Source organism: Sitodiplosis mosellana, unplaced genomic scaffold (genome assembly GCF_009176505.1).
Source record: "Sitodiplosis mosellana isolate CC-2019 unplaced genomic scaffold, AAFC_SMos_1.0 Smas_scaffold_3, whole genome shotgun sequence".
In the NCBI taxonomy this organism is placed as follows: domain Eukaryota; kingdom Metazoa; phylum Arthropoda; class Insecta; order Diptera; family Cecidomyiidae; genus Sitodiplosis; species Sitodiplosis mosellana.
In genome coordinates this window covers 8,512,369-8,540,009 of record NW_022595246.1, presented here as the reverse complement: position 1 = coordinate 8,540,009, position 27,641 = coordinate 8,512,369, and the positions used below count along the sequence as shown (strand labels likewise).

Below are 27,641 nucleotides of genomic sequence, written 5' to 3'. Positions count from 1 at the left end.
TGCGAATTGTTCGAGTCATACGAATTTTGGTGGTTCGGCGATCTGTGATTGCTCGGTGAATTCCCCGAGTTCTGCGAATATTGTGAGTTGTAATTGTTCGGTGAGTTTTGAGAATTGTGCGAGTTCAAGTTTCCTTGAGTTGTCCCATGTCCAAGTGCAGGTCCATTACAAACTGGTTTAGCGTTTTTTGTGGCATTTAAACCGTACGGTTTATCTTCGTTCGTTTTCAAAAAGAAAATGCCTTTCAAATTGTGCGGTGTAGCATACCCCATGGGATAGCTCTGAGTACGGCAGAACTTTGAATTCAACGAAGATAATGAATCACATTTTACTCCCAAAAAATTATTTTCGTTGCCTGGATAAACTGACTCGGCAAAGAACTCAGGTGCACGTTGATGTGCACAGCTCATCGAATAACAACCAGGTGGCAAGGGGTTATCTCCGTTCGGGTAAAAATCTGCATCTCCAAGAGGATCACGTTTTCCTAAGCCACCGGAATTTGAATGAATGGCCAAAACAAATTCAGCATCGCCACGAGCAAGACCAGTGAGAGTCTCACCAGAGTTGAAACATGGATCTAAAGGTGTATGAACAATCAAAATGAGTATAAAAAAGCAACCAAATGATATTTTAATCGAAAATGTTGAAAGAATATTTACTAGCTGGGTCTAAGCCTGTAATCCTCGGCACTAATTTGCCCGTTTTTTTATACAAATTCCTACCAGCCGAACCAGCAACTAAAGAATAATTCCAATAAATTAATTTGTTATTCTGTTTGAAATGTAAATATGTGCATTCATCAACGTACTATGGGCGCCCAAGCTATGGCCAACGAGGTGGATTTTCTCAATGGGATATGTTCTGATCAAGTGCTGCAATGAGTCGGAAATAATATTTCCAATTTCTTCTGTATTGAACGCCGACCATGTATAAAGTGTGTCAACAAATTCAGCTTTAAATTGAAAGAAAAAATGCGAATAAATTATAACTTTTTCTGTTGAGAGAAAATTCTTGTGAAGAAGAATGACAAACTCACCTGTGTCAACAGTCTATGTGTCGGAATGGCAAAAACGAACAAAAAAAAAATAATAAATTCAAAGTTAATTGGAGAATATTTCGTTAAGAAGGGAAAAAAAAGTAATTTAAAAGTTGAAACTTGCCACAAAATTAACATTTCCACGGCATCGATAGGCTGCATAAATTACATCTAATGCTGGATTTTCGGTGTCATTGGCATTAGTCGTCCATCCAGTGATGACCATGACAAGCGGAAGATTCGGATTGAATTCTTTCCGTAACCACAATTTTGTCGGTTGATTCAACGGCACTGAAATGTTTTGATCGCCGACTTTAAGAACATAGCTCATGTTAGCGATATTTGGTGTTGTGCGTGGCTTTACACTGGACGTTGAAAGCGCAGCCGAGCAAAATGAATTGATGAGACCGTATATCTGTTTGAAAATTATTCATTAATGACTGGCACAAACACATTACAAATTTTTTATGAAATAAAACCGAAATTCGGATTCCGAATCGAATGTACACAACCGCTGAATTAAGTATCGTTTTTAGCATTAATGTATGTGCATAAATGGGGCAATATTTCATCCAATGATACGACTATATAATTAAAGAAAAGCAAACTCACTTTCTCGAATGGATAGCCAGCGATAAGATTTTTTGTAGATTGAAAGACATCTTCAGCCGATGGAATTACATCTGGAATTTTTCCGGCCACACCTTTCGTAATATCCACCACGGATTTACCGATATTCGTTAAACTCAAAGACTCAGTTGGTGCATACAATTTGCAAACCAACAACACTAACAGAAAATACTTCATTCTGTTGCTCTCACACATGAAATAACGTTCCAAACTATTTGATGTTTGCCAATCAGTGGTTTAAACTATACTGTGGGCACTTCCTGAATTTAACATACTTTTATAGAAGGCACAACTTGAGTTGTTATACCTGGAATACATTTAAAAAAAATCAACAACATGTTTTGAAAAATAAAACGTGAACGAAAGTATAAGCCTCGAAGAAAACCAAGAAAAAAACACAAACAAATGTGTTAAATATGCTCTGTGGTATGGCACTGTAGCATGATTGTATTCAAAATTCATGTTTAGTTTGAAAACATGTTCCAAAAAGTCAGGTACAAAAATAAATCGGTCTTATCTATCTAGTGATAGAGAATGAGTGTCGTTAGAAACTACCATGCTACATGTTGTGCTACCTGTCTTGATGTAAAACACTAATGATGTCTTTGGCCATGAAAATACAAGCAAATTGTTTGAATTCGAATTGTATAAACTCATCGTAATTCATTGAAGGATAATAAAATTTGTGTTCGGCACGAGTTGTGTGGACCATTCCCCGTGGAATTTTATTGCACATTCTGAAGGTTGGAACGGCGGCGATGCATTCAAATGCAAAAGTAAAAAAGTTATTCTTGACTGTTTTTGCGTTCTCGTTGTCCTGTCGAGCTAATAGCTAGCGCTTAACTAGCCATAAATATGGAAACAATTCAGCATTTGGTCTGTTACGACTACAGATAACTTAGGTGAATAACCTTCCAGCAGTTATCATTCAAGTTCTTGGTACAACAATTTAACTGATAAATATTTCAACAGAAGTCAATATCGCCCTCGGCCTCTTCAATTCGGAAAATGTTTGGTTTTCTCTAAATTAACGACAAAGTTCTGTATCTTTTGTATGTTTTGAAGAGTTTACGTGAACTAAATCTACAAACTGTTCAAAAATACAATTTTATAAGTATTTTGTTGTGATAATTTGAACGATATAAATTCCAATTGACATGAGAGCGAGAAAAATGCGAAAAACGTCTTTTCCAATCAATGCTGAGTTGTGTCACTTTTGCTCGCAACTTTATTTGTCTCTTTTTTGCTCTAAGTATTTTTTCCGTCTCAGTTATGAATAAAGAGCTCATAAGTTGTTCTTCCATTCTATGGGTGTCAATTGATGACGATACCTATTTATTTATGCGATGTAAACAAATTTACCAAAACTCACTGTTTTTGCATAAACATAATAGTCGAATATTTGCCAAAGAGAGCCAATGATTTAGTTCATGAATTTACTCCATCGCAAACGTTCTATTTTCACCTTTTCATACAAAAACCAGTTCAATAAAATATTCAACTATTTCCATTCACCAAATTTCGTACAAAAAAACGATTTATTCGAGCTAAATTTTAGATCAAACGGGTTTTTGCACGAAAATAATTTTGTCATATGACGCCATCGGCCTACTGATCGAATGTTGTGATAAGAACAACAGAAACATTGTGCGAAAAATCCAACGCTGCTCTCATGATTTGCCTATTCCATACCAGACAGTGTGAAAATGAACAGTTTACTTTAGATGATTGATTCGTCAAATGAAAGTCAATTTCATGTTCTGTTCGGTATTCGGTAAATCACGTTTAATTGAAAAGCATTTGATTTCTTTGAATCAATTGAAGATAGATTTAATTTTACGAGAGATATATATTTAGCCCGGACACCACCATTTCATTCAGCTAACATAAAATCTGTTCGTAAAGATTAGCTCCAAGTTAGTTGGAGTTTTTTTTGTTGGTATATTTGGATTTTGTGGCTTTTCCGGCTATATCCATTGCTGCAATAAGGACATTTATCAAATTTTCTATCAAAGAATCGGCTGGTGCATACAATTTGCAAACCAACAACACTAACAGAAAATACTTCATTCTGTCACACACACACACACACGGAAACAAAATCGTTCAAAACTATTCGAGGTTTGCTAATCGGTGGTTCGAAGAATAGTGTGAGCATATCATAAATTTAACATAGTCTCATGCGGGCATTATAGAACTTATGTTGTTCCCGGGATAGAAGTTGAACATAGCAGAGAAGGAATATAACACTTTTACCTGGAATACACCAATAATGTTTTTTGAGTGTTGAACACACTACACCGAATCAACAGAATTTTTAAGAAAAAAGGACTCGAGCAAATGTATAAGCTCTGAAGAAAACGAAAAAGACACACAGAAGTATTTTAAACATGCTTCGATTGTATGGTAATTTAGCAGGATTGTAACCCAAATCCGTCTCTATTTAGTCTGAAAACATGTTCCATAAAGTCAGGTACCACAATAAATTAGTCTCATCTGTCTGAAGGATATGTGCGTTATATCATTAAAACTACCACACCGCACGTTGTGATTCCTACCTGTCGTCGTAATTCATCGGAGGGTAATAACATTTGAACCTCCCTCCGATGGAATTTTATTGCACATTTTGCACCACTGATGACTTACGAGAATCATCTTCGGGCATTTATGTTTGCCGTCGTTCAGATTCTTAGCAAAGCAATCGAATCGATAAATGTTTCAGCAGAAGTTGAATTGCCCTTGGCCTCCTCAGTTTACAAAACCATAGGATTCCTATGAACTATGACAACGTTGTGTATCTTTTGTATGATCTAATCCAGAATTTACGGGAATTAAATCCACAATCTGTTCAAAAGTACAATTAATAACAGTTAATCTAGTATGATGATAATTCATTTATTAACGACACACGAAAACGTTTTTTTTTTCTCGAAAATTTGATTTCGTTGTAGACGATTTATCGTTAAAGAAGGACGAAATTCATTTGGTTAAATCTAAAAACGCTCTTATGATTTAACTTTAAACACGACTTATCTGTTTTGTATCCGATAGTTTAACCAGAAATATTGTTTTATTAAAATTTTTAGGTTATTATTCCTTTGATTATTTACATCGAATGAAAGTAAATTGTTAGGATGTTTTATTCGGCAACTGGCTTTTAATTGAAAAACAATTCAATTTAATTCTTTGACTTGCCGATGGTTAATTGCTCTTTTTAGAATGGTTTTTGTTTATAAAAACAAAATCGGTGGACATTTTCACTCAATGCAAACTGGTTTGAAATCTTTAGTTACATTCATGCCATACGGGCTTTCTTCGTTTGTATTCAAATAGAAAATGCCACCAATGTTTTGTGGTAATGCATAGCCCATTGGATATTCATTTTTCGAACAGTAGTGTGTATTCAATGTTAGCAGCGCACCACATTCGATGGACAGGAAATTTCGTTCGTTGCCTGGATAAACTGATTCGGCATAAAAATCGGCTGCACGCAAATGTGCACATATCATGGTAAAACAGCCTGGTGGATGCGGGAACAAACCATTTACATAGAAGTCCACCGCACCTGATAATCAAAATCAAAATTGAGAATTTCTCTAAAACTACTTGACTTTTTTTAAATAACAAACTTGATTTTCATCTTGACATTGACGTTTTGATGATCAAGTTTTTTTTCACAAATTATGAACAGTTTGAATTCCAACAAATCTTCTTTAATGTATTTACCAATTGGATCACGCTTTCCTAAGCCGCCTGGGTTTGTGTGAATTACATCAACCAATTTTGCATCATAACGTGTCAAACCTTTGAGATCTGTTTCGGAATTGAAGCATGGATCTGCAAAAAAGAAATTATTTAAGACAAAAATCGTAATTCAAACATGGAATATTCATATTTGCTATAGTTGAAACGTAAAATATGAATATACTAGCTGGATCTAGCGCCGTGATGCGCGGTAATGTTTTGCCCGATTTGATTTTAAGATTTTGTCCAATGGAACCACCAACTGCAAAATAAAAATGATGTCAACATTTGCAATTTCCGATGAATTTCAACATCGTGATTTACTGTGCGCTCCAAGCGAGTGACCTGGGTACGATGCAATTGTTATTTAAAGAGAACAAGAAAATGAAAAATAATTACTCGAAATCACGAGATACAGAGAAAAAACGCAACGCACAACGGTTTACCGTTGAAACGGAAGCTTAAACAATGTTTCAAACGTACCGATTAAGTGAATCTTTTCAACTGGGTACCGTTTGATTAAGTCTTTCAATGAATCAGCAATAATTTTTCCTATTTCCTCGGTATTGACTGCACTCCACGTGTACAGAGTATCAATGAAACGACCTTCAAATCAAGAATACGATTAAACAACGTAAAATGTTGCAACGACATGGAAAGGATAAAAGAAAAATAGATTCTAACCTGTGTCAATGGACTTGTTTATGATGAAAAGTGGGAAATGTACAATTTTTCATGAAATGAATACAAAAAAAAAAGTGAGAAATTTATTCAAATGCAATTCACCACAAAATTAACATGTCCTCTGCATCGATAGGCTGCATAAATCACATCTAGCGCATGATTAATCGGTTTGTTAGTATTAGTTGTCCATCCAGTAATCATAATTACAAGTGGAAATTTTGAATCGAATTCCTTCAAACTAAGCAATTTCAATGGTTCGCTCAAAGGCACGGCAATACTTTGATCCTTTATTTTCAAAACGTAATTCATGTCGACCATTTTCGGTTTATAGAAGAAGAACGGTTGTGCACGCTGTTTCGAAAGTTCTTCGGTGCCTGTTATGAAATATAGTCTCGTGAGAGGAAAAAAGTCAACAACAACAACAATTGCAGCAGCAGATTTGTTCTTAGTTGTGTAGTTGTGTGAATTGCTTTTCTTCTGAAACTTACAATGTTCGCTTATGGCCAAGTAAACCTAATTAAAAAGTTTTATTGGTAAACTTGTGAAATGCATTAAAACTGTAGTCGATTGAAAGAAAAAGAAGAACTGATTTATTTACCATTTCAAAGGGATAGCGACCTAAAAGGTTTTTTCCCATTTGAAATATGTCGTCTGTTGTTGGCAGCAAACCTGGCTCCTTTTGTTCGGTAGACCGACGAAAAATTCCGCCTCGAGTGAGGGAATTAAAATTAAAAACAAGTAAATATAGCAGAAAATACTTCATTTGTTATTTTAAATCCAAAATATGATGTATTCTAAATGATGGTTCCAAAAGTAGTGTGCCCGTATTGACAGAGAATGAAAGATCGAAATTATAAAATATTGAAATGTCATGATAGTTTGCTAAATGTCAGTTTTTAATTGGTTGTCATTGAACGTGGAGTTCAATTTTGTTAAATGAGAGTAAACACACAAAACGCTCTGCAATTATTTTCATCCAGTCCATTAGTGCGACAAAATGTGGTAAATCCCGCAATGAAACGAATCGAATCGAATCTCTATTGAAACAGCATTGCAGAGTGTAACATATGGTCGATTGTTAGCATTCTGTGGGATAATTACGTTTCACTCGCATTGAGTTCGTAATATTGAACGTGTGTATTTTGGTCGAATTTAACAAACCATTGCAGAAATGGTGGCTGATTTCCTATTGAGCATTGAACGAAATGCTTGTTGTAGCAAAGCCATTTGGTCATGTATTCAAATATCTGTTATTGTTGTTTCTCGTATGATTTTCAATGATGTGTAATTAAAAGTGACCGTGGCTTTGAATAGTTTTCGACGAAAAGGTCACATTGAAATGAAAATCACATAGAAACCATTGAGTAATAATAGCAAAGTTATTAAATTGGTTAAATACAAATATTGAAATAAAATTAACAAAGCGTGAAATAAAAATGACCAATATAAGTTCCGATGTATTATCATGTCCGAATTTTCGATTTTGTTCGATCAAAAACGAACTAACAATAATCAAGTATTATAAACGTAAACATTAGATCGTATTGAATCGGTTTCCGAAGAAAATTGACGTATCAATGCCACCGATTTTTAGAATGATATGAATAGAACGAAAAAATTGCCATTGTTGTCACTCAATCTGTTCTGTTCAAACTGGCTCAAACCCAACTCACCAAATTTATAATCAATAAAATTGCACCTACAATATCACTGGTATTCGGAGTATTTTGCGGCGCTGACAGCTGTACCGTAAAATATTCATTGACGGCTGATATGAGTAAGTTATCAGATTAAATGTCATGCAGTAAGTATGTATGAATTCATTCTAGTTCAGCCATTCATGTTTCTATTTCATTCATAAATATTTCAAGGGCATATGCAACACCTGTCTGCTCCACTGTTGTGCCTCAATGAAAGCAGCACAAAGAAATTGCGAAATCAAAACGAAAATTCCAGTGAAAAACGTCTGAAAAACAAAAGCATTTCTTTTGAAATTGCTGATTCATGTGTAAGGTCGAAAGTTCAAAAGCACTGTACTGAATGAATGCGATGTGTGTCGAAAGGGAAAAGGTTAGCAAAGACACAAATTTGTCTATATTTTGCACGAAACAAGCACTCTAGTGGAAGTTGTCGAAACTATCAAGCTCATCAAAAAACCGAACCAAGTCGTTGCATGCTCCGTAGCTGGATATATATCGCAAAACAGCCGTACCAAGAAATCCTGTACGGTTTGGTTCGGTTTCAGTAACAGTAGCGTTTAAATGCATGAATAAATAATATGGGCGAGTAATTAAAACTTTACATCGCTTGTGGTGGCTTGCATTAAGCCGTTGGTGGAAAAAACTGGGTGAAAATGCAAACACTTTATATTTTTTTCCACTGCATTTTGTCGATGAGTTTCGCTTTTCTCGCACCGGAAATGTGCTCGAAAAGTGCGACTTTAATTAATTTTTCATTTCACATGTGGCACAGTAAACAGAGGTGCTGCAATCACGATTATGACATTGATGGTGGTGCTACGTGTTTTTTTTTCTCGTTGTGGAATTTGAATCGAATGAAGTGGAAGAATATTTCCATGGGCAATTTTAATAAAGCTCTTTACTGTTGCCAAACTACAATGCAGCTGAGCATACGAGACTGCAGTCATTTATTAAGTCAATAGTCGAAACGATGTGATGAAAATGAGTTTTGGTTCTTTGGTTTTTTGGTAATGGCATGAAAAATGGTGCAATTTTCACCAATATGACAATGACGACGACGACGACGTGATGATGCACACGTGTGTTTACACGAATAATTAAGCGTTGTGCACAGACACATTTATTCACATGGAAAAAATTGAGGACGAAACAACAGAATGCAGTCACTTAATTGAATTTTCAGCATTTGAATGGTGTCACTTAATACTTAATCATTTACTCACAATACCTTTCAATGAAATCGAATTTTCCTTTCAATCGAAATTCGATTTTAATCTAGAGCAAAGAGCGCAATAATCTCAAGAACATTGGATCGTTCCATTGGAGTGGCGTTGATGATTTTCAATGTGCAATTGATTAAGAGCTCGCAACAGCAACAGCAGGCTGTCAGCTTGTCTCGAAAATGAAACAATGAACGAACCTTGAATTACAGAAATAGCCTTGCGTCGACAGTTGCCAACAAATCTTCCGTATTTTCCATAGAATATCCATATCTCTTTGTGTGCCTATCGCGCGCGCGAAAAATAAAATAAAATGGCATTAAGAATGAAAGATTACCACATATCGAGACAGAGGGGGGAGAACCGGAGTGAGATATTTTAAATGGGCGGCTGCTATCGCTGTTACTTCTTTCTATTCATACGCCGATCAAAATGTCTTTGGAAATGAAAACGAGCGAAAATGAAAAATTGCATCGCCACCAAATAAATGAATATTACTATATTCAGATGGTATTCAGATTACGCGAGGGGGCACAAGATTGACACATGTGAGTGAGGGATTTGACATCAATCATATGCTATCAAGCGAAATCGTCTTAAAACGAATTTTCCCGAGTCTCTCTCTCTCTCTCTCTCTGTGCGCGCGTATACATTGCAATAAAAACTTTCACTTGAGCCGAATAAACAAAGGCAAGAAGCAAATACCAGAGATAAATGTGGAGCGATGACAGGAAAATCTGTGAAAATCGACAATATAAACAAAAAAATCATCATCAGCAGCAGCAGCAGTAGCAATGGCAGTAGTACTCAAATGTTGAAGTGAATCGAAGAGAGAACGTCCGAGTCATGCGCATTTCAAAATAGTTGACGGTGTTATCTGGTTTCTCCGCTTTTATCCGAATCAAAGAGAATCGAATAAAAATGAATGCAGCACACACAACTGACAGTTCAAAGATGAAGGTATTAACATTTCTCGAAATGTGTATGGTAATGGCCCGTTCGTTGATTATTCAGGACAGCAACAACAACAAAAACCCGAGTGCACATGTGATTCGTGGTGGCTGCCAAAACGGAAGTGCTGATCAAGACAGGTTTCAAAATGTATTGCCCGTAACCACGCCATAAAAATTGCATATTTTAACGATTTTATTATCCAATGCAACGGCAAAAACAGCCATTTGGATGTGCAAGCTCGGATTGAAAAGCGATAGAAATTGAAAATTCACTTTGAAAATAGTTAAGAGACGGAAAGTATGGAACGCAACGTTTAATAGCCACAAATAGTAAATGATGATGTTGGGAGGATTGGTGAAAGCACAAGCAGCACACACAGACTAGCAGCAGCAGCAGCAGCAGCTAGATTGTGGATTGTGGAAGCGCGCGCGAAAACTTCTCCATGCTCTCTATCAAATTCCAATTGGTAGTCGTGTGCAAAACAGAGCCAACTAGACGCCCGCTAGAATGGAGACACACTCTCTTTCGCACTCGCACAGCGTGTTTGTTTGTGTATAGATGGAAGTGATACACATTCATTGGTGAACGATGAAAACACATGCTTCTCTTAATTGTATTCGGCATGCAAGCCAACAACACGGCGACACAAAAGCAAGGCACGCGGGCGAAACAGAGACAGGAATATCAACAAAACTCAAAATAGGAAAATCCTCTTGAAATCAAGTTCGAACATTCAAAGTTTGGAAATGAATAAGGGATTTTTGGTGGAAGCGCGCGCTAGTGTCTTCAGTTGACCGGTGAACGTTGAACCGTTTACAGTTTTCACGAATTCGGCACATTCGAAAATTCGCAGAAGAATCCGTTTTCGTATTTTTCGCGTGTATTGTAACAACCAGCCAAGCAAGCAAGCAAGTGAGAGAAGAAGAAAAAGAGCACACACGTCCATTGAAATGTTGGTCGATGGTGTGGTGCTGTTACTTTATAAGCGTTTGCCACTGTCAAATTCGCCTCAGTCGTAACCGTAGTGTCCTTGCATTCTGTACACACACTCAAGGCGTTCAGCCAAAACTAATGAATAGGCTAACGAAGCGTAACGACAAAATTTACTTACAAAACTGTTTGTTCCATTTCACATTTTAAGAAGAAGAAAAAAAATCAAGCACACGCCTGATTGCGATTTTGAAATACAGTTGAAAAATACGAAAATTCCCAAAAAGTAGAAGAAAAAAAAACACGGTATTCTTATCCCAACATATTTCCGTGAAGTCGACACAATTTTTTGTTTGTTTTGTTTTTGTGAATGAAATTAGTTTCGTTTGGAAGCAAGTAGCATCTCATTCGCGTTTGAATATATCTAGATTTTTTCGGTGGATTGTTTTTTTTTTTTGTTTCAAGTGAATCGAGTTTACATTTTTGGTGTGGTTTTTAATGTGTGTATCTGTGCTCTCAATCATCTAAAGTTTTTTTTTTCGTTACAACTGTTCGTTGCCGTTTTTGCTCGCAATTTTCCGCGTTCGCCTCCCCCGTTTCGTAAATATCAACAAACATAACGAGACTGTAATTGTGGTACTGCTGCTGCTTATGATGCGATGCGCTTGCACTAGATTAAACCATCCGAAACTGCTGGCTGAACAATTGCACACCGATTTATGTAACTATTTCGTATAGCAAACAATTTGAATGGAATTTTATTTGACTTTCTCTACCTCCCTCAATGAAGCCCGAGCGCTTCGTTTGCATCGAGTTTCACTCGAATTTGCTGATCATGGTGTATGCTGAACGGATTCGAATAGAAATTTATTTTTCCAACCATTTCTGCGAAATCATTTCACCAAAATGTTTGTGTTATATGTATGCTTTCGCGCAAAAATGCTCTCTCTCTCCTACCGCTCTGGTGGGAGTTTGTTGTTTTTTTTATAACATTCCGACGAATTGAATTACGTAATAAATTTGGTAAAATTTCATACGCTCAAATTTATGACATCGTTTTCCGTTTCGGAATCGAATATATGAAAACCAATTAATAACGTAATTTTAATTTTTTTTTTTGATGAAACTGACATATCGCGCGATATGCGCGCATATGCAATTGAAATTCGAAACTAATTACTATATGTTGTGATTTATTCAGTATATTATTTTGACTTCAGAAAGTGGAACGGAGACGGCGAAAAGAAAGCAAAACAAAGAAAGAACAAAATACTATCGTGTGTAGACATTTGAAGGTGTAATCAAAAGGAATTGTGATTAAAATGATGAAAATAACAAGAGAAAATTGGAAAAGTATTGACACTACTTTCTTAATAATCGATGAATGTTCGATTTGTTTCTTATTTTCCCTGACTAGCAATCGAAAAATGCATTAAATTGTTATGAATGAATTAAGTGAGTTCAGTTTGTAATGGCAAAAAATGCTATTTTCTTGATCACTCTCGTGAGTGTTGAGTGCTTTGACCGTCATATGTCGGTTCATTTGTTGTATCATAAACATACGGTCACACATATTCATCGGTCATGTTTATTTGCCATTGTAGCGTTAACTACTCGCTCCGACAATGAAAACGGAAGCAAATCCTGAGTGGTGGTTTTGTATACAAACAAATAAACAAACAAACCGACCGAGACGAGAGAAAGAGAGAGAGAGAGAGATAAAAACAAACGCCAAAATGTGCACCACATTCTGACGACGTCGTCGTTGTTGCGAGTATGATACTCCATAGGATACTCCACCGTATTGCAAAGTCAATTGAATAATTCATTCGAAGGAATCACCTTTGACTTTGGCTGCTTGCATTATTGACAACAACCATTGTTTATTCACCAATTTTGATTATATAGCCGGGACATTATTGCGATTGACCAACAAAGACATTCACTTCCGACGCTAAAAAGCTTGTACAATACAATGGGGCAATTAGATTAGTCGTACGAGAGGGGGAGAGTTGATTGCCACCGAAAATAAAGAGACAACTTTCAATAAAACTCCTTCTTGTCGCCGCCGCCGTCGTTTCGTGCCACGCCAATTTTCATCATTTCATAATCATTCCTTCTCTTCGTATCGATTTGTTGATGTTTAGTTGTTGTTTTTTTTCTGTTGAGCTACAAAGTTTTTCCATGGAATTTCGCTTCATAAATGCTCGTTTGCAATTGTCCATTCGAAATTCGAATTATTATGGCTCTGACCAGTAATCGACAACCACTTATATTCCCATAGTTTTCAATCAAGTCAGGGGCATTAAATTAATGCTTTTCGTAATCAATTTGCGGCTTGTCGAGGCTTCAAACTTTTCCCGTTCACTCTCCCTCGCTCTCTCCGATGCAATTAAAACTGTGACTCGAATAAAAAAATGCAATCGTAAATATTATACGGCCCCAAACACTAATTGCAGAAAGTAGGGTGCAAAATAATCGACCACAAGAGTTCGAGCAAATTCGTTGTGTCATCGGTTTAGTGTCTGTGTCTGTGTGTGTGTGTGTGGAAATTCTGGATTGCGATCGAATTCGATTACAAGTTGTAATTGTGGCGCTATTAAAATTCTGACCATGAATGCGTGGCAAAACACACAATTAACCGAAATACATATTTCAGGCCCATCACAACGTGAACGCGCGCCCGTCCAACGAGATTGGATCGCGTGTGAACAGCAATGGCGCGCGGATTATAAGTCTATATCAAATCTTTCTGCTCTATTTGTTCCTATGTTATGTTTGATGGGAGATTTATACAATTACCATTTTGCATTTTACGATTAGCCGTATATGTGTGCATTATGTGTGTGTTTTTGACTGATATGAAGAAGTGCATACGATTTTGCAGTTGAAAATATAGGTTAAATTTTGATGCGATTGGATTTGGATTTCGATTGGATTCAATAAATTTTCGAATATTTCCAAACGCTAGACAACAGAGAAATACTAGCAACATCAGCACCAGCACCATAGAAGTGGCTCATAACGCGCCGAAGCGCCAAAATGAAAGCAAATGTTTAAAATACGTGTTTTACTTTTCATTCCATTCCGTTCCGTGATAAATATCGCTCATTTTCATTCAGTTGGTTTCCGTTTTTTTATGCGCCTCGTCGTCCAATACAAGAATTACAAACAGGACGCGCGTGTGATAGCCTAAGCCAAACTACTCTACTTTATAAGCAGCTCCAATGGCGCGCAACAATGGATGTCGAAAATATTCACGTAGATTTGTTTTGAAATCTTTTTTTTTTCTTTCTTTCTTCTTTTTTCATTTGAATTATTACATTCACGGTTTTTGCACGCAACGCTTTTCCTTTCTTTTTCTTTATCCAAACGCTCTTCAAAATGGATTGAGTTCATTTTCTATTTCGTAATTGTATGTGTACATCGGGCACAGTTTTGGAGACGCTTTGCAAAAAAGAAATAAAAATAACAACACGGCGACTATAACGAAGAAGGAGGAAGCTCACTCGTTACCATTTCATATTTATGGGGATAGGTGTCTAAACTAGCTTCTATCGCGCGCGTCAGCCAACTGCTGCACGTGTAGATTATACGAGTGTAGCGGCCGATAATGTCGAAAAGAAAAATAAAAGCACACACACCAAATAAAGAATGAAAGAAGGAACGGAAAGAAACAACTACAAAAACACGGCCATCGCCGTCGTTGCTGCCGCTCCGCGTTCAGATTTGTTTGGATCATTGCCCAAGTAGCAATCGGTTTGAGGGAGGTGCGCGCGCGCGCGCGCGAGCGGATCACGTGTGTTACCATTCAGATTGCCATTTGCGCCAATTGCCCATTTCAGGGCGCATAATGTGTTTCGATATCAAACAAAGGGATAGTTCAAATGCCACACGTTCATAGCATAAATCTAGCAATCACCTAAATAATAAAGCGATTGAATAATTTAATCGACCATCACAATCAGTTGTTGCTCGTATGTGGCAACTATGATACGGACCGCGAAAGTGCTTGCGCGCACACAACGCGATATGCTTATATGTTATCTGGGCAAACAGGATTTCTCTATATAGCAAGTAACAGCGAAAAAAAAAATAGTCATAAAACTGTTAATCGCATGTCTTATACAGCATAGCCATAAACAGAGCACGGTTTTTTTTCGTTTTGTTTTTTTTTATGAATGCGATATATTCTATAGTGAGTCTACAACGCCGCTGATGTTCTCGTCGAAAAATAATAGTGGTAGTAGTTTGACTTGGGTGAAAGTAACGAAAATGAAAGTTAGCGGTGGATAAATCGTCACACAAACACAATCACAACGGCAAAATAGGCACAAAAATATAATAAATTAAAATAATCGCTTGAAAAGCTATGGTTCGCCCTTTGCGCGTTTTGACCATAATTTCCGTTTTTTCCCCTCTTTACATACCTTTTTTCATGTTAGAACAGAAACGATAGTGCAGTGATTCAGTCTAGTCATGAGATTGGAAAGCTCTTGCTCAAGAGCAAGAAAGAACAAAACGAAACGAACGGAAACGCAAACACGCTTAAATTTATGGTGTTTCAAAACAGCGTCCAAACAACGTTTTTAAAACGCTTTTTAGCTTTATGAAGTCTCTCATGTTATTAAAAATGAGGACTAAAGGAAAAGCAGAAAATAGCAGATTTGTCATGATTAATGGCATTAGTGGGCAGTTCGAGAGCATGACACAATAAAAGAAAAAAGAGCAGCATGTTAAACGTTTCGCTCTTTTTGTGTCTGTTGGTTTGTGCTATTCCAAATGTGCTGTGGGTATCTCTATCTATTGGGTGCGTCCATTATGTTTCGCTCACAAATTCGAAGCGGAACACAATATTTTGCACACAATTCTCTCATCGCCAGAATTCGATTTCGATTACGAGATGCTGTGTGCCATCATGTTCACATTCATGCCTTTCAACGCTTTCGATTAACCTCACCCTCCTTCACGCTGTATCTCTCTCTATCTTTTCCGTTCACTGGCCATCTGACGAGGCATGAAAAGGCCAACGAAAGAGAAAAAAAAACGATATTCGCACTGGGAAATGGCCAAGTAAACATGCTCACTTTTTTTTCTATCGATTGTCAATTTGTAACCACTTTATCATTATGGTCATAAGTTATTCGGACTATAAAAAATACCAAAAGGCTTGTGTGTCGCGTCTCGTATTCGCTTTACACGAATTAAGGTGAATCGGGTGAAAAAGGCAAATAAATGGCAAGGGCAAAAAAAAAACGAAGGAAATATGAATGGATTTTTGTTATTTCCATAAATAAAGATCACATCTCTCCACAGAACAAACAGCAGGAGAAAAAAAGAAGAACAAACAGAAAATATGCTGCCATGTTACCATTCGAAATGATTCCACACAAACTGTCAAAGGAGAGAACAATAAACATTGTAAAACGATTGTCAAGTGAAAATGGAATTTGAATGGATGACTGCGACTGCACATAGAGACTATATGCATGCGAATTTGAATAAGATCTCAACTGTTTAAATTTTTAATAATAAAACTAGGATAGAAATTGCTTTTTGTTGCTCAGTCGTTATTGTTGTTTTCTTTCTTTCTGTTTTTGTTGTTGTACTTGTTCGCGCGCTCAGCCTCTATCATCCGATCCAAACAATAACAACAACAACCAAAATGCAATAGGAAAATGCTTGTGCAGAAATCATGGAAAACGTGACCTAAATTGAAACGTTGCCAAAATAACGAATAACTAAAATGAAACAAGAATCAAATTTAATTTCGTTTTTCATTCGCTTTCTCTCTCGTTTGCGCTGAGAAAAGGAACGGAACGGAACGAAACGAAACGAGAGTATGGAAGAAAGAATGAGTGTATTCATGACTCTGCGAAGAAGGAAGGTCAATATATTATTCCGCATAATACAGAGTAGAAAAGAAGCGAGAGAAAAAAAGAACTACTTCATCTTGTTTGTTTTGTATTTAGGCAAATCAGAAAGGGAACGAGCGATTGAGCGAGAACGAGAGTTCATATCCTTCAGCCATGTGTATGTTGTACATAAATGTAAACACACAGAGATTCTTTTCGTCAGTATTTTTTTTCCGCTTTGCCAATTTTCGATACGTTTTTGCCAAATTAATAAAAATAAAATGTGACTCAACAGAAAAAAAAAAAAAAAAAATACAACGAGGAGAAAGGGAGTGACGAGCAGGAAACCAAAAACCCAATATGAAAAATAGTGTACGTACGCTTTGATATTGACATTGATTCGAATGCATCGATGCGATAAGAGCTCTCTCTCTCTCTCTCTTTTGTCGAAATGAACAGAAAAAAAGACAACAATGACACGAACTGTAAATAAAAAATCATTATTTATACTGCATTGAATTACTCTTGGTTCAGTAAATTAATTGGATTCCATTCAGAGACGCAGAACTATGGAAGAGAATTTATTTAGAACGCGCGCGCGAAAAAAAAACGATGGAATTGTTATGAAATAACAACTGAGTCTCGCGGAAATGCGCAATGATACACACACATATTGCCGCCCTCCTCGTATCGTTCCGAGACTGCAAGATATGCCTGCAGGAAATTTAAATGAATTCACAATGTGTAACGGAATTTCGTGTGTGTATCAGTCAGTCAGTCAGTCAGTCAGTTGGGGTAGAGAGAGAGAGAGAGAGAGAGAGAGAGAGAGAGAGAGAGAGAGAGAGTAGGTACAGGGTACACACAAATGGAAATGTTACATAGCAAAATACGGAGCACCTGAGCCAGCAATCAATACCGATGGTTTTTGTTTAAATAGGACACGTTTTACTCGGATTTTATTGAACATTGTTGTGGGAAAATGCACATATTTATGGGCGAAAATGTTCATATTACATTCATCTCGAAAGTGCTCGAGCTTTTGCCCTCTATCGTCACTGCAACCACTGTATTTGCACACTCATTCTCGCTCTGACACACTTCTAGAGAAACAAGAGCACAGAGAGAACAAGAGAAAGCGCACGATTTTTGGGCAAGTGCATAGCTTATGTGTGGTTTTACATTGTGTGTCACTTCCCTCGTCCTCCCCATAACACTTATGCTGCGCGCCTTCCGTCCAAAAAACATCAAATTTCCATGAATATTCCAGTCATTGGGAAAAATCTTTTCCGCAAACGAATTTTCCGAAATTTGCATGCAAATCCAAGGGCCATGCAAACGGCATGTAGGCCAAAAATCCTCGTTACCTTTTATCTCAAATTCAAATGTGATTTTCACGGAAATTTTCGCATATAAACTCATGACCACAACAGCTGGATTCCGTTTCAAAAGCTTGTACATCGTTTGGGTGCTTGTCCGGTGTGCCGAACCCATCCCGAGAAAAACCCACCGGACAGCAGGTAACCATAAAGGAAACAAATCAAATACAACCATTTTCACAATCAATATCAAAATGCGGATGAGGTTACAGAAGGAAGAATGTGTGACACACTGGCAAAAATTATGATTGTGCATTATTAGTGAACCACAAGTGCCACATCGTTACCGTGTTTCACCTCAGACCGTTCGTATATTTTGTTTGTGTGAAAACAGAATAATATGCTCTCATTAAAAAGGAAGCCGAAGTGCAGGTGCTGTCTAAGACACCGTCCAAAAGTACAAAAGATTTTTCATTTCGGTGTGTCTTTCTCTCTTTCTCCTGCGCTCGGTATTTTGTTCCGTAAATTACCAATATCGTTTGCCAGCTCTATAAATGGTTGGTTGTATATCAAAGAACGAATAAATTGTCCACATAAGTCGCACTCCGGTTTAGTTTCCGTTCTCCATCGTGCCCGCTGAACAGCGTATATTAAGTCGTTTCACACACACAAAATTTAAATGCAAATAACACTACTGTCAACACACAAACACATGCATACACACAGTTACAATGGCGTTTATATTCTATTTAGTGTCATGACTTTGTTTAATCAGTCGAGTTCATATATGGTTAAATAACCAAGCAGTTTTTTTTCTTCGTTCATACACAATGTGCTCGAATTAAGCATCCACTCGTGCAACTGCAATCGTTAACAGATTCTCTGCATGTATGCAGTATGCACAAACACACACATTATGGAATGCTAAGCGAGAGGAAGAGCGATTATATTTTGATGTGTACACTGCACAGCAATTGTTGGGCGAATTGTTTATGCATATTCTCGAGTATTATGCATTGTTATGGTGTGTTGAGTGATACATCCTGAGCAAAATGAAGGAAATGCGCGCATTTTGCAACTACATTGCGAATGCCAGTTTAAAAACGGATAGAGAGAGAGAACGAGAGCGAAATGCCAGAGAATGTGTTCAGTGATATGCAATTTTCTTGTTGGTTCTTTTGTGCGGTGAGCAGAAATACTCAACACCGAGCCAACACACAAACACTGATTGACAATTTTGAATGGCATGCGATGAAAAATACCCGAGTCGTGTTGTGGACGAGCGCACGCTCACCGAGCATTCTCCCAACAAAAAGCATCATTTAGCTAAAAATATGTAATCAGTTAAGCTATCCGTAAAGAATGTATTCGAATTTTTCATTGAAATACTGTTTGACAACAACATCAACAAAATTAGGTCGAGACAAGCCGAGACGGAAATTCATATATGGAACACACACAGATTCGTTCATGTCTTGTTGAATCAAACTTCAGTCGCATTTATTCAAGAGAACTAGTTTGGTGTGTGCATTTGTTTTTTTGCTTTAGCTCTCTCTCTCCCTCCCGCTCGTTGTGTATGCCGAGATATTATTGCTTGCCGTGACATCGTATTTATTTTGTTTCGTTCTTTTTTCCCTTCTGCTACTTTTTACTTCAATTGGAATTTATACCATTTTTATGAAAATTCAATTCCAACCAAGTCTCGCTCTCATTTCGTATGAATCGCGCCAAAAATGTGCCAGGCCTCTTAAATATGTGTATATATTATATTTTATATGCCATGATATCAGAATATATATCCAAGTTTTTGTCTGTTGTTTATATATATTACAATTTCTATTTAGATTTCAAATCTGGCACATCACATCCCAAAAAGTTTGTGTGCGCTCGCTCATTCGCCCATTCATTCGTTCGCTGCCGAACTTATCGTATAGACAAATTGCTTGTGCTCATTCTCTGCGCTTTGTTCGTGTCCGCTTTCGCTTGGTCTTCGTTCCTCAATGTGGAAATTTGACTGTGAAATGTGTGGTTCATTTTTATGATATGTTACATTTATTTGGCAAAGCTAAGCATATTTTTGTTTTGTTCCACACCCTCTCGCCTGACTTATCCACATCGATTCAACATTCGGTGTACTTCGTCTTATGGTTCTTTTTCTGCTTTCCTTCTTCTTCTTCTTGGTATCGTTCCCATCCATTCTTTTCTTATTGTCGCTCTGATTTTTCAATTTTGTTTTCTTCTTCTTCTTCTTTTTCTTCTTGCCCTTTCTCTGCTCGCTCACTTTTCAGTCCATTGTATTTTCATCCACTTCCTTTTTCGTGCTATGGCAATTTGTTGTCTTTGTCGTCGTCGTCAACACTTCATTTTACCGCATTGAATCCGACAAATGAGTATTCGGTTCTTAAGGCAGCATCTAACAGCAATAACATTAAGCGAACTCAACCAAAAAGCGAATAAAATAAATAAGAAAAATATGGGGAGCAAACGATGCGAAAACCAATGTGAAAAATATTCGCTTCGCTTCCAGCTCCACTCATGTAAATTGTTGTTGCCGCCGCCAAAATCCATACACTAAAACACTATGGCATTTTGCGCTTGAATTCGTACGAAACGTTTCATTCGCTTTTTTGATCACCACACTATCGACTGTGGCATGGCGGTGGTGTGAAAATATAAACGGTTTTGATTGTGTCGACATTTTCGCTGCTTTTGTTCCCATAATTCAGATGAAATGGTTATGTTCGATTTCGTTTCGCAGCATCAAGCCGACGGCAAATCGCGAATCGTTAACCCGTTCATTTGTTTTTTCTCATAAAAATGCATTTGCTTTATCGTCCATTTTTCAATCGCTTAACACATGAGCATTAATGGATTTTATAGCCTTCGATCCATTGATTACTGATAAAAAAACCAAAATTGTCACATCAAAATCCAAACTCATTCAGTTAATTAATACGAAGAAAAGCATCACGAAAAAACGGTGGGAATAAAAACGATTTCCTCTTAAAATGTTCAAAAAAACGGATATTGTGCAATAGGGTGGTCCAAACTGATTTATCATGGTAAGGTAAATGCTCCCAATAGCTTAAAATTAAATTGGGCTCAAAACTAGCTGATTCTCTTTTTCAGATAAAAAAGTGTTAAATTCTAGTGGTCGATAGAGCCGTACTTAAAATGGCTGTTTTTGACCTATTTTTCAACATATATATTGATAGAAAACCCATAGGTTATTCAAATTGAATCTAGTGACATATCATTTTTAGGGGTTTTTGGGACGCTGAACTCGAACCCCAAATGTAATGGAGCAGAACTTTGTTCAGCAAAGTTTTAGATCTCGTTAAAACCTACAATTTAGCTGCAGACAGTCATCACTTTACTCTTGGTGGGAAAATACGTGGAAAATGTGTTTTTTTTCGATACGTGAACACTACTAGAAAATTTTAGTTCTGAGATTATTCGATTTTTGTCATCAGCATAGTCAATCTTAGAGTATTTTGAGGCGCTGAGTTCTAATTTGGTGTTAAAAATACACTTGGAACCATGTATTTTTGCTATACGGCTGAATTTGTTTAAAAAAATCATGTTTTTGTACTAAATTTTTTTTAAAAAGCAACATTAGCTAATTTTTGACAATGGGTTCGTGTTCAGCGTCCCAAAAAACTCTAAAAATGATATGTCACTATAGTGAAATCTATAGATTCAGTTTGAATAACCTATGGGTTTTCTATCAATATATCTCTATCGATTACTGGATTTTAACCTTTTTTTTATCTGAAAAAAGGAATCAGCTAGTTTTGAGCCCAATTTAATTTTAAGTCATTGGGAGCATATACCTTACCATGATAAATTAGTTTGGACCACCCTATTGTACAACCATTTCGAAATGAGATTTCGGCTGAATGAAAGGTATGCGCACTTTGCGACGCAACGAAACGTTTCTTTCGATGACTTGACACTTTTTTGCTTCTTTTCGGAAATTCTCGGATTTGTAAATAAGTTGGTGCCAAAATCCCGCGCGCACTCTCTCGAACATAAACTTTTCCATGTAACACTGTAATTGGCGCATTAAATTTAAATGCAGTTTTCGAAAAACTTCCGCAGCAAGCAGCAGAGTTTAGCCATACACATACACGTGGTGGAAAATGTACACTGAACGAAAGATATGAATATTGCATAAATTGCTTCGAACCCATAGCAGTTTGAAATGAAAAACACAAACTAACGATCGTACGCAAAGGCTCACGCGGTCATGTTTACAACACAAAATTACAAAGTTGTTAAATTGAAAACATGGCACATCCCAGTTCTAGTCCGAAATCATACCTTTCGCAACGAATTATTCGACAATTGTCGCTTTGCATGACGTTGAATATTATGAAAACTGCTCGAGATGGATAAAGTGTTGTTCTTGTTGTTGCTGTGTTTATTTATTTTTTTCGTGTGTCGCATCCCGAGTGTTTTGACACAAGTTCCACTACGTTTTCAAAGTCATTTATTTTGAGATAGAATGGGCGAGTGTGCAAGAGAGCGACAACGAACAGAAAAAAAGAACAAAAAACGAAACACAAAAACAATGTCGAGTAGCTTTCAAGTAAAATATGAACTGAGTCTTTGAACGGGGAATGACAACTCAAATGAAATTATAACTGGTGCAAAAGAATGTAAGCATAGAGTGCACACTCGTTCAGCAAATCCACACAGAAATTATGCAGGATGCCTGAAATTTCAAGCCGCATAATCCTATCTCAAAATAATTTTCACCGTCATTTGATACCGAATGATATATCATTTTATTTTTCCACCATGAGCGCTTTTTGATAAAGAACTTTTTGTTATAAAATGTAAATAATACATTCATTAAGCGAGGCCTCTCCTGCAGTCCTCGAAACATAAGAAGAATCTATTCAAATACACTGCGAACGGAGAGGCAGAGAGCGAGAACAAGAGTGAGAGAGAGAGAGAGAGAGAGTCAAAAATATTAAAACGCGTTTTCCTCTTGTCATGAGCAGATTATGAAATATTGCAGATTAAACTGTTTTAAACTGCAAATAGGATTTCATTAAAAGTGATGATTAATTCCAGCAAAAAAAAGAAAGAGAGAGAGAGAGAGAGAGAGAGAGAAAGAGAATAATTCGCGAATAAAATTCCTTTCGGATTTTGGATGGTATACTTGGTGAATTTGGTGCAGTAAGATCGGCCGCCAGCAACAGTACCACCACCAGCAATGGCAGCATCGACGCGGAGTGAACTTGCGGACGAATAATCCGAAAACTTTCATTTGCATATGCGATTAAAAGCGAAACGGGGTCATTTGTGGAAAACATTCTCACTCTGTTTGCGTTTAAACAGAAGGAAATAAAAGAAGGAAAAAACGTAAAACTTTTGCAACAGCTTTGATGAACTCACCCACAAAAGAAAAGTCAAAGTTTTTGTATGTGTGTTCGTAGTCGTTGTTGTCGTTCGTAGTCGGTTGACTTTGAAGGCAAAACGAAATCGATTCGTTCTTATAACGTTTTCATACAGCAAGTTTGTTGCGAATAACAAGCAAAACAAAGTGCAATCGAACATCGGATTATTTGCACGTCATACCATTTAATCGATTCCACATCGATATTGATCAATCAAAAAGACAAGAACTTGGCAATTTATTTTGAAATATTGAAAAAAAAAAAAACCAACTTTCATTTCGCAAGTGAAGTATTGACAGCGAGTGATTCGTGCAATCGACCGAAAGAAAGAATAACAAAACGAACGAACTTTCATCGTGTGATTTTAATATGCAGCGAAAAGTGGCGTTGATTGAAAGATTATTATCGTTTGAACAGTGAAAGAAAGAAACTGAAAGAGAAATACCAAAAACTTAGACATAAAACTCGAAGAAGTGAACAACAACAGCAGCAGCAAGCAAATCATAAACAACGGACACAAGAAAATAAACGAACGAAGAAATGGCCTTTGCAGCAGCGCGTATGATATTAAAAGATAAGCGACGAAAGTCGAAAGAGGATTTTGTACCACCCCGAACACGGAGCAAGGTATATTGATGTAAAAAAAGAACGAAAACAAAACATATGACTTGAACACAGAACTTTAGTTTTTCTTTTATTTTTCGCTGGGGGAAACATATATTTTTCTATCGTCAAAAATGTTTTCTCGACCATGTTCAAACTTCGAATCGGATAAAATATGTGTGTTTTGTTGCTGTTTCGAGTAAAACCGAAACGAAAATCGACCACCAAATTACAAATCGGATGCAATCAAATAAAATCTCTTTTAATACAGTTAGCATTAGTTAGAGCTTTTCTCTTAATTCGTTTCGAAAAGCAAAAATTTTTTCAGCTATGTTGTTTTTTATCCGCACTCTCTTTCGCTCTCTCATTTCTAAATTTCTATTTCTTCCTTAATGTCTATCTATTTGTCTTTCTCTCTCTCTCTCTTTCTGTCATCTCTATCGTTTTTCCAGGCTCGAAGTGTCAGCACAAGTAGCTTTAGGAGTGACACTCAGGTATCTGTTCTTAGTGGTTCCTCCATCAAAACCAAACTAAAAGACTGCCACTCACTAAACTAGCTAGATTTTTTTTTCCTTTTCACTCAACATTCAACAAATCGCATATTCCACCATATTCAACTCAATAGCAGCATTTTTTTTTAGATTAGACACTTGAATTAGATGCAACACATTTTTATCCTCGACAACAAAACCGATTTATGCTTCACAAACAAATTATTATTAATACATCATCTTCAGTCATCTTCAACAAAAAAAATAGCCATTAAAACTCCCTCCTATGTTATACCCACTTATGAATCAATGTTCGATTAATTTGCCTGATGTATAATGAATAATAAAATCGGATTTGAGATCGATTGAATTAGCCCCGGCGCATGTTTTATTCATGGATATCTCATTCGTTGAATTTATCGATGAATTTATTTCATATAAATTATGACTTGTTTAAACGATAAATACTGAAAAGATGAACGAAAAAACTATATCGATAATAATTGGCTTACCTAAATATAAAGCAAATAAATTCAATGAAAACGTATCAAAATTGAGATAATGACAATATATTTGTGCGAAAAAAAGAAGATTTACGACATCATTGAGAAAAAAACGGCTTAGAGTGGTCACCGTATAGTAGACACATTCAACGTAAATCCACTTAACGAATTGCGGTTAATTCAACAGAATACCCGATTCTGCGCTCGCTCGTTCGCCCATTTGATGATGATGTGTGTTTCATAAGCTCATTCTGGTCGACAAGTGATAAGCGATAGTCAAGAACGATCAATGATATGGACGAGCAGCAAAACGAGAGAGCGAGAAAAAAAACGAAAAACTACGACCATTTTTGGTAACTGCCCGTGTGGAAATTTTTTGGGTCGATTTATTTGGGACATTTTGACTGACTAAAAGTGATTGTCTCGAACAAAATAAGCAACTGCAGTAAATCACAAATCAATCTTAGTCAAAATGTGCCAAATTAGTCGACTGACTGAAAGAATAACTAAACGTGATTGTCTCCATTCAAAACGCATGATTTCAATCAATGGCTAAGTTATTTTAGTCGTGTATCACTACATACAGTTACATACAACTGAGTGACTGTTAGTCATTTTATTTGCACACGGGTGCCCCCATTATTGTGCCATCAAGCTGTATGAGAGCATTATCATAAAACGAATGGAAATGCGCATTTCTTGAATGAAGTTTTGTGTGTATACATACGAAAGCGCTTTGCCCCGGGAGTATTATCTGAAATGGAAATTACATTATTTGGACCGCATACCCATTGACTGGCATATGGAGATTGTTTCATAATTGTATTGTAAATGATAATGTTGGTCGTTCAAGCCGAAATCAGATGATACTGAATGAGAATGCGCTCTTTCGCTTCTACGCCACAATCCTGTCAACTTTGGCAATTTACTCGAACAGCTGATCGAACGAGATAGACGACACAGATATGGGACTTTATGAATCCACATTAAAATAAAGGAAACTGTAATTATTCGGAAAATGCAATGCGCAGTTACACAGACACACACTGATTTTGCCAACGATGCTCCAGCATTATGTGATTGTACTCTTTTTTTTCTCGGTACCGTGACGTCGTCAATTAACTTTCGAAGCCATATTCCGGCAATGTAAATTGGGATCCGCACATATGTGTGACCAGGCGGGAACAAACAACGAACAAACCAGCGACAACAAAAACACCACCACCAGCAACAAGAATGGCCTCTCTGTCATATGCAAAACTAAATAAAAGCCGCACACATGCCGTTTTTGTTCGTTTAACCTTTTGGTGCATTGGTTGGCTATGGCGAAAATAAATCATGGTGACTTTTTGAACTGAATATGTTCTTGCCCGCGTATAGAGTGTGTGTGTGTGTGTGTGTGTGCCTGTGTGCTATAAAAGCTAAAAAGTTGAGCTAAAGCCGTGGTATTGTTGTGAATCTGCATGGAAACCACTAGTGCACGGGCCCTCTTTCTTGGCGTCTGTCCCTCTGTGTGTTCCCCTTAATTACAAGCGATCTTTTTTTTCGCTCTATAGTTTTATTTATGTGTTTCTTTAAACAATGACAATATGCCCATGGAAAAATCGAAATGGAATAAGTTGTAAGCCAGATAAACTTTTACCATTACTGTGCATGCTTTGCTCAACACCATCAGCTAATGGCCGAAAATGGAAAGTTTTCGCGGTGTGCGCTCACAGTAGCATAAACTCAATGCTGCGGGAAATAGAAAATAAAATCCTCTTTCATTTTCATATTACAAAGTTTCATCTATCCACCGACAAAAAAAAGTTCGATTAGTATCATTAGCTGGTTTACTTTGATTTTAATTACAGGCATTCGCATGAACGAATAAATACACCGATTTGCTTGGCATCATATTCCCGCGCTCATTCCTATTCCAGATCATTTCGTACAATTTAATTGAATAATATTTCATTTTTGTTTCGTTTTTAGGCTCGTAACAAGCCAGCCGATGGAAGCCGTGAGATTAAACAGCAGCATGGACAGCATCCGCAACGCGAGCGTACACCAAGCGGCCAACGATCCGTCGGACATGGCCATCACCATAAAGGTTCGGCAACAACGCCAACATCCAACAAACCACCATTCACATCGAAAGGTTCATCGCAATCGTTGAATGGCAAACTATCGACAAATCCGTCGATGAAACCTGTCACGGCAACAACACCAACAACAGCACCAACCCGACCCGGACAAAAGCAAAAGAAAAAGAAGCAAATCTACGATGTCAATGTGACAATCGACTTGGTGAGCACAAGACCTTGTTTTGTAGGAAAAAAAACTTTTCTCTCTATCACAAACACACACACACACACACACACACACACCGAGAGCAAAAAACGAAGATATTCTACAAACAAACAACGATTGTTGGCCCGAATTGATCTGTCATTTGAAAACCATTTTCCGAACTTCCTATTAAATTTTCGTGAGTCAGAACAAAAGAATCCAGAGCCAAGCGAGAAGAAAAAAAAAGAACAAACATATATATAAACTACACTAACACACATCGGAATCACGTTCTC

The 27,641-nt window shown here is 37.0% G+C and overlaps 3 protein-coding genes across 5 annotated transcripts in view; 1 reads left to right on the top strand and 2 right to left on the bottom strand.

The window, feature by feature from the left end:
• LOC129565591 (vitellogenin-1-like) overlaps positions 1-1,843 on the bottom strand; it is a 2,033-nt gene extending 190 nt beyond the window's left edge. Inside the window, exons 1-6 of the mRNA XM_055440609.1 lie at positions 1,649-1,843; positions 1,206-1,451; positions 1,037-1,049; positions 809-952; positions 660-737; positions 22-577 (exon numbers count right to left, since the gene is read on the bottom strand). Of these exons, the coding sequence (XP_055296584.1) occupies positions 22-577; positions 660-737; positions 809-952; positions 1,037-1,049; positions 1,206-1,451; positions 1,649-1,843 (1,232 nt within the window). The remainder of the gene's footprint in view (positions 1-21; positions 578-659; positions 738-808; positions 953-1,036; positions 1,050-1,205; positions 1,452-1,648) is intronic.
• Positions 1-27,641, top strand: part of LOC129565919 (calmodulin-A-like) — a 60,330-nt gene that overhangs the window by 26,192 nt on the left and 6,497 nt on the right. The window contains exons 1-3 of one of the 3 annotated variants that reach the window (XM_055441264.1): positions 23,752-24,104; positions 24,533-24,574; positions 27,049-27,363. In XM_055441264.1, the coding sequence (XP_055297239.1) occupies positions 24,018-24,104; positions 24,533-24,574; positions 27,049-27,363 (444 nt within the window). In that variant the 5' untranslated portion in view covers positions 23,752-24,017. Of the gene's footprint in view, positions 1-23,751; positions 24,105-24,532; positions 24,575-27,048; positions 27,364-27,641 lie in introns of those variants that run through there. The other 2 variants (XM_055441265.1, XM_055441266.1) reach the window with 2 other exon arrangements.
• On the bottom strand, positions 4,924-6,403 carry LOC129566357 (vitellogenin-1-like). Its single transcript, XM_055442212.1, has 7 exons — positions 6,197-6,403; positions 6,095-6,107; positions 5,894-6,016; positions 5,735-5,755; positions 5,595-5,672; positions 5,393-5,503; positions 4,924-5,231 (listed from the first exon to the last, which is right to left on the bottom strand). The coding sequence occupies exons 1-7, from the start codon at positions 6,401-6,403 to the stop codon at positions 4,924-4,926; spliced, it is 861 nt and encodes a 286-aa protein (XP_055298187.1).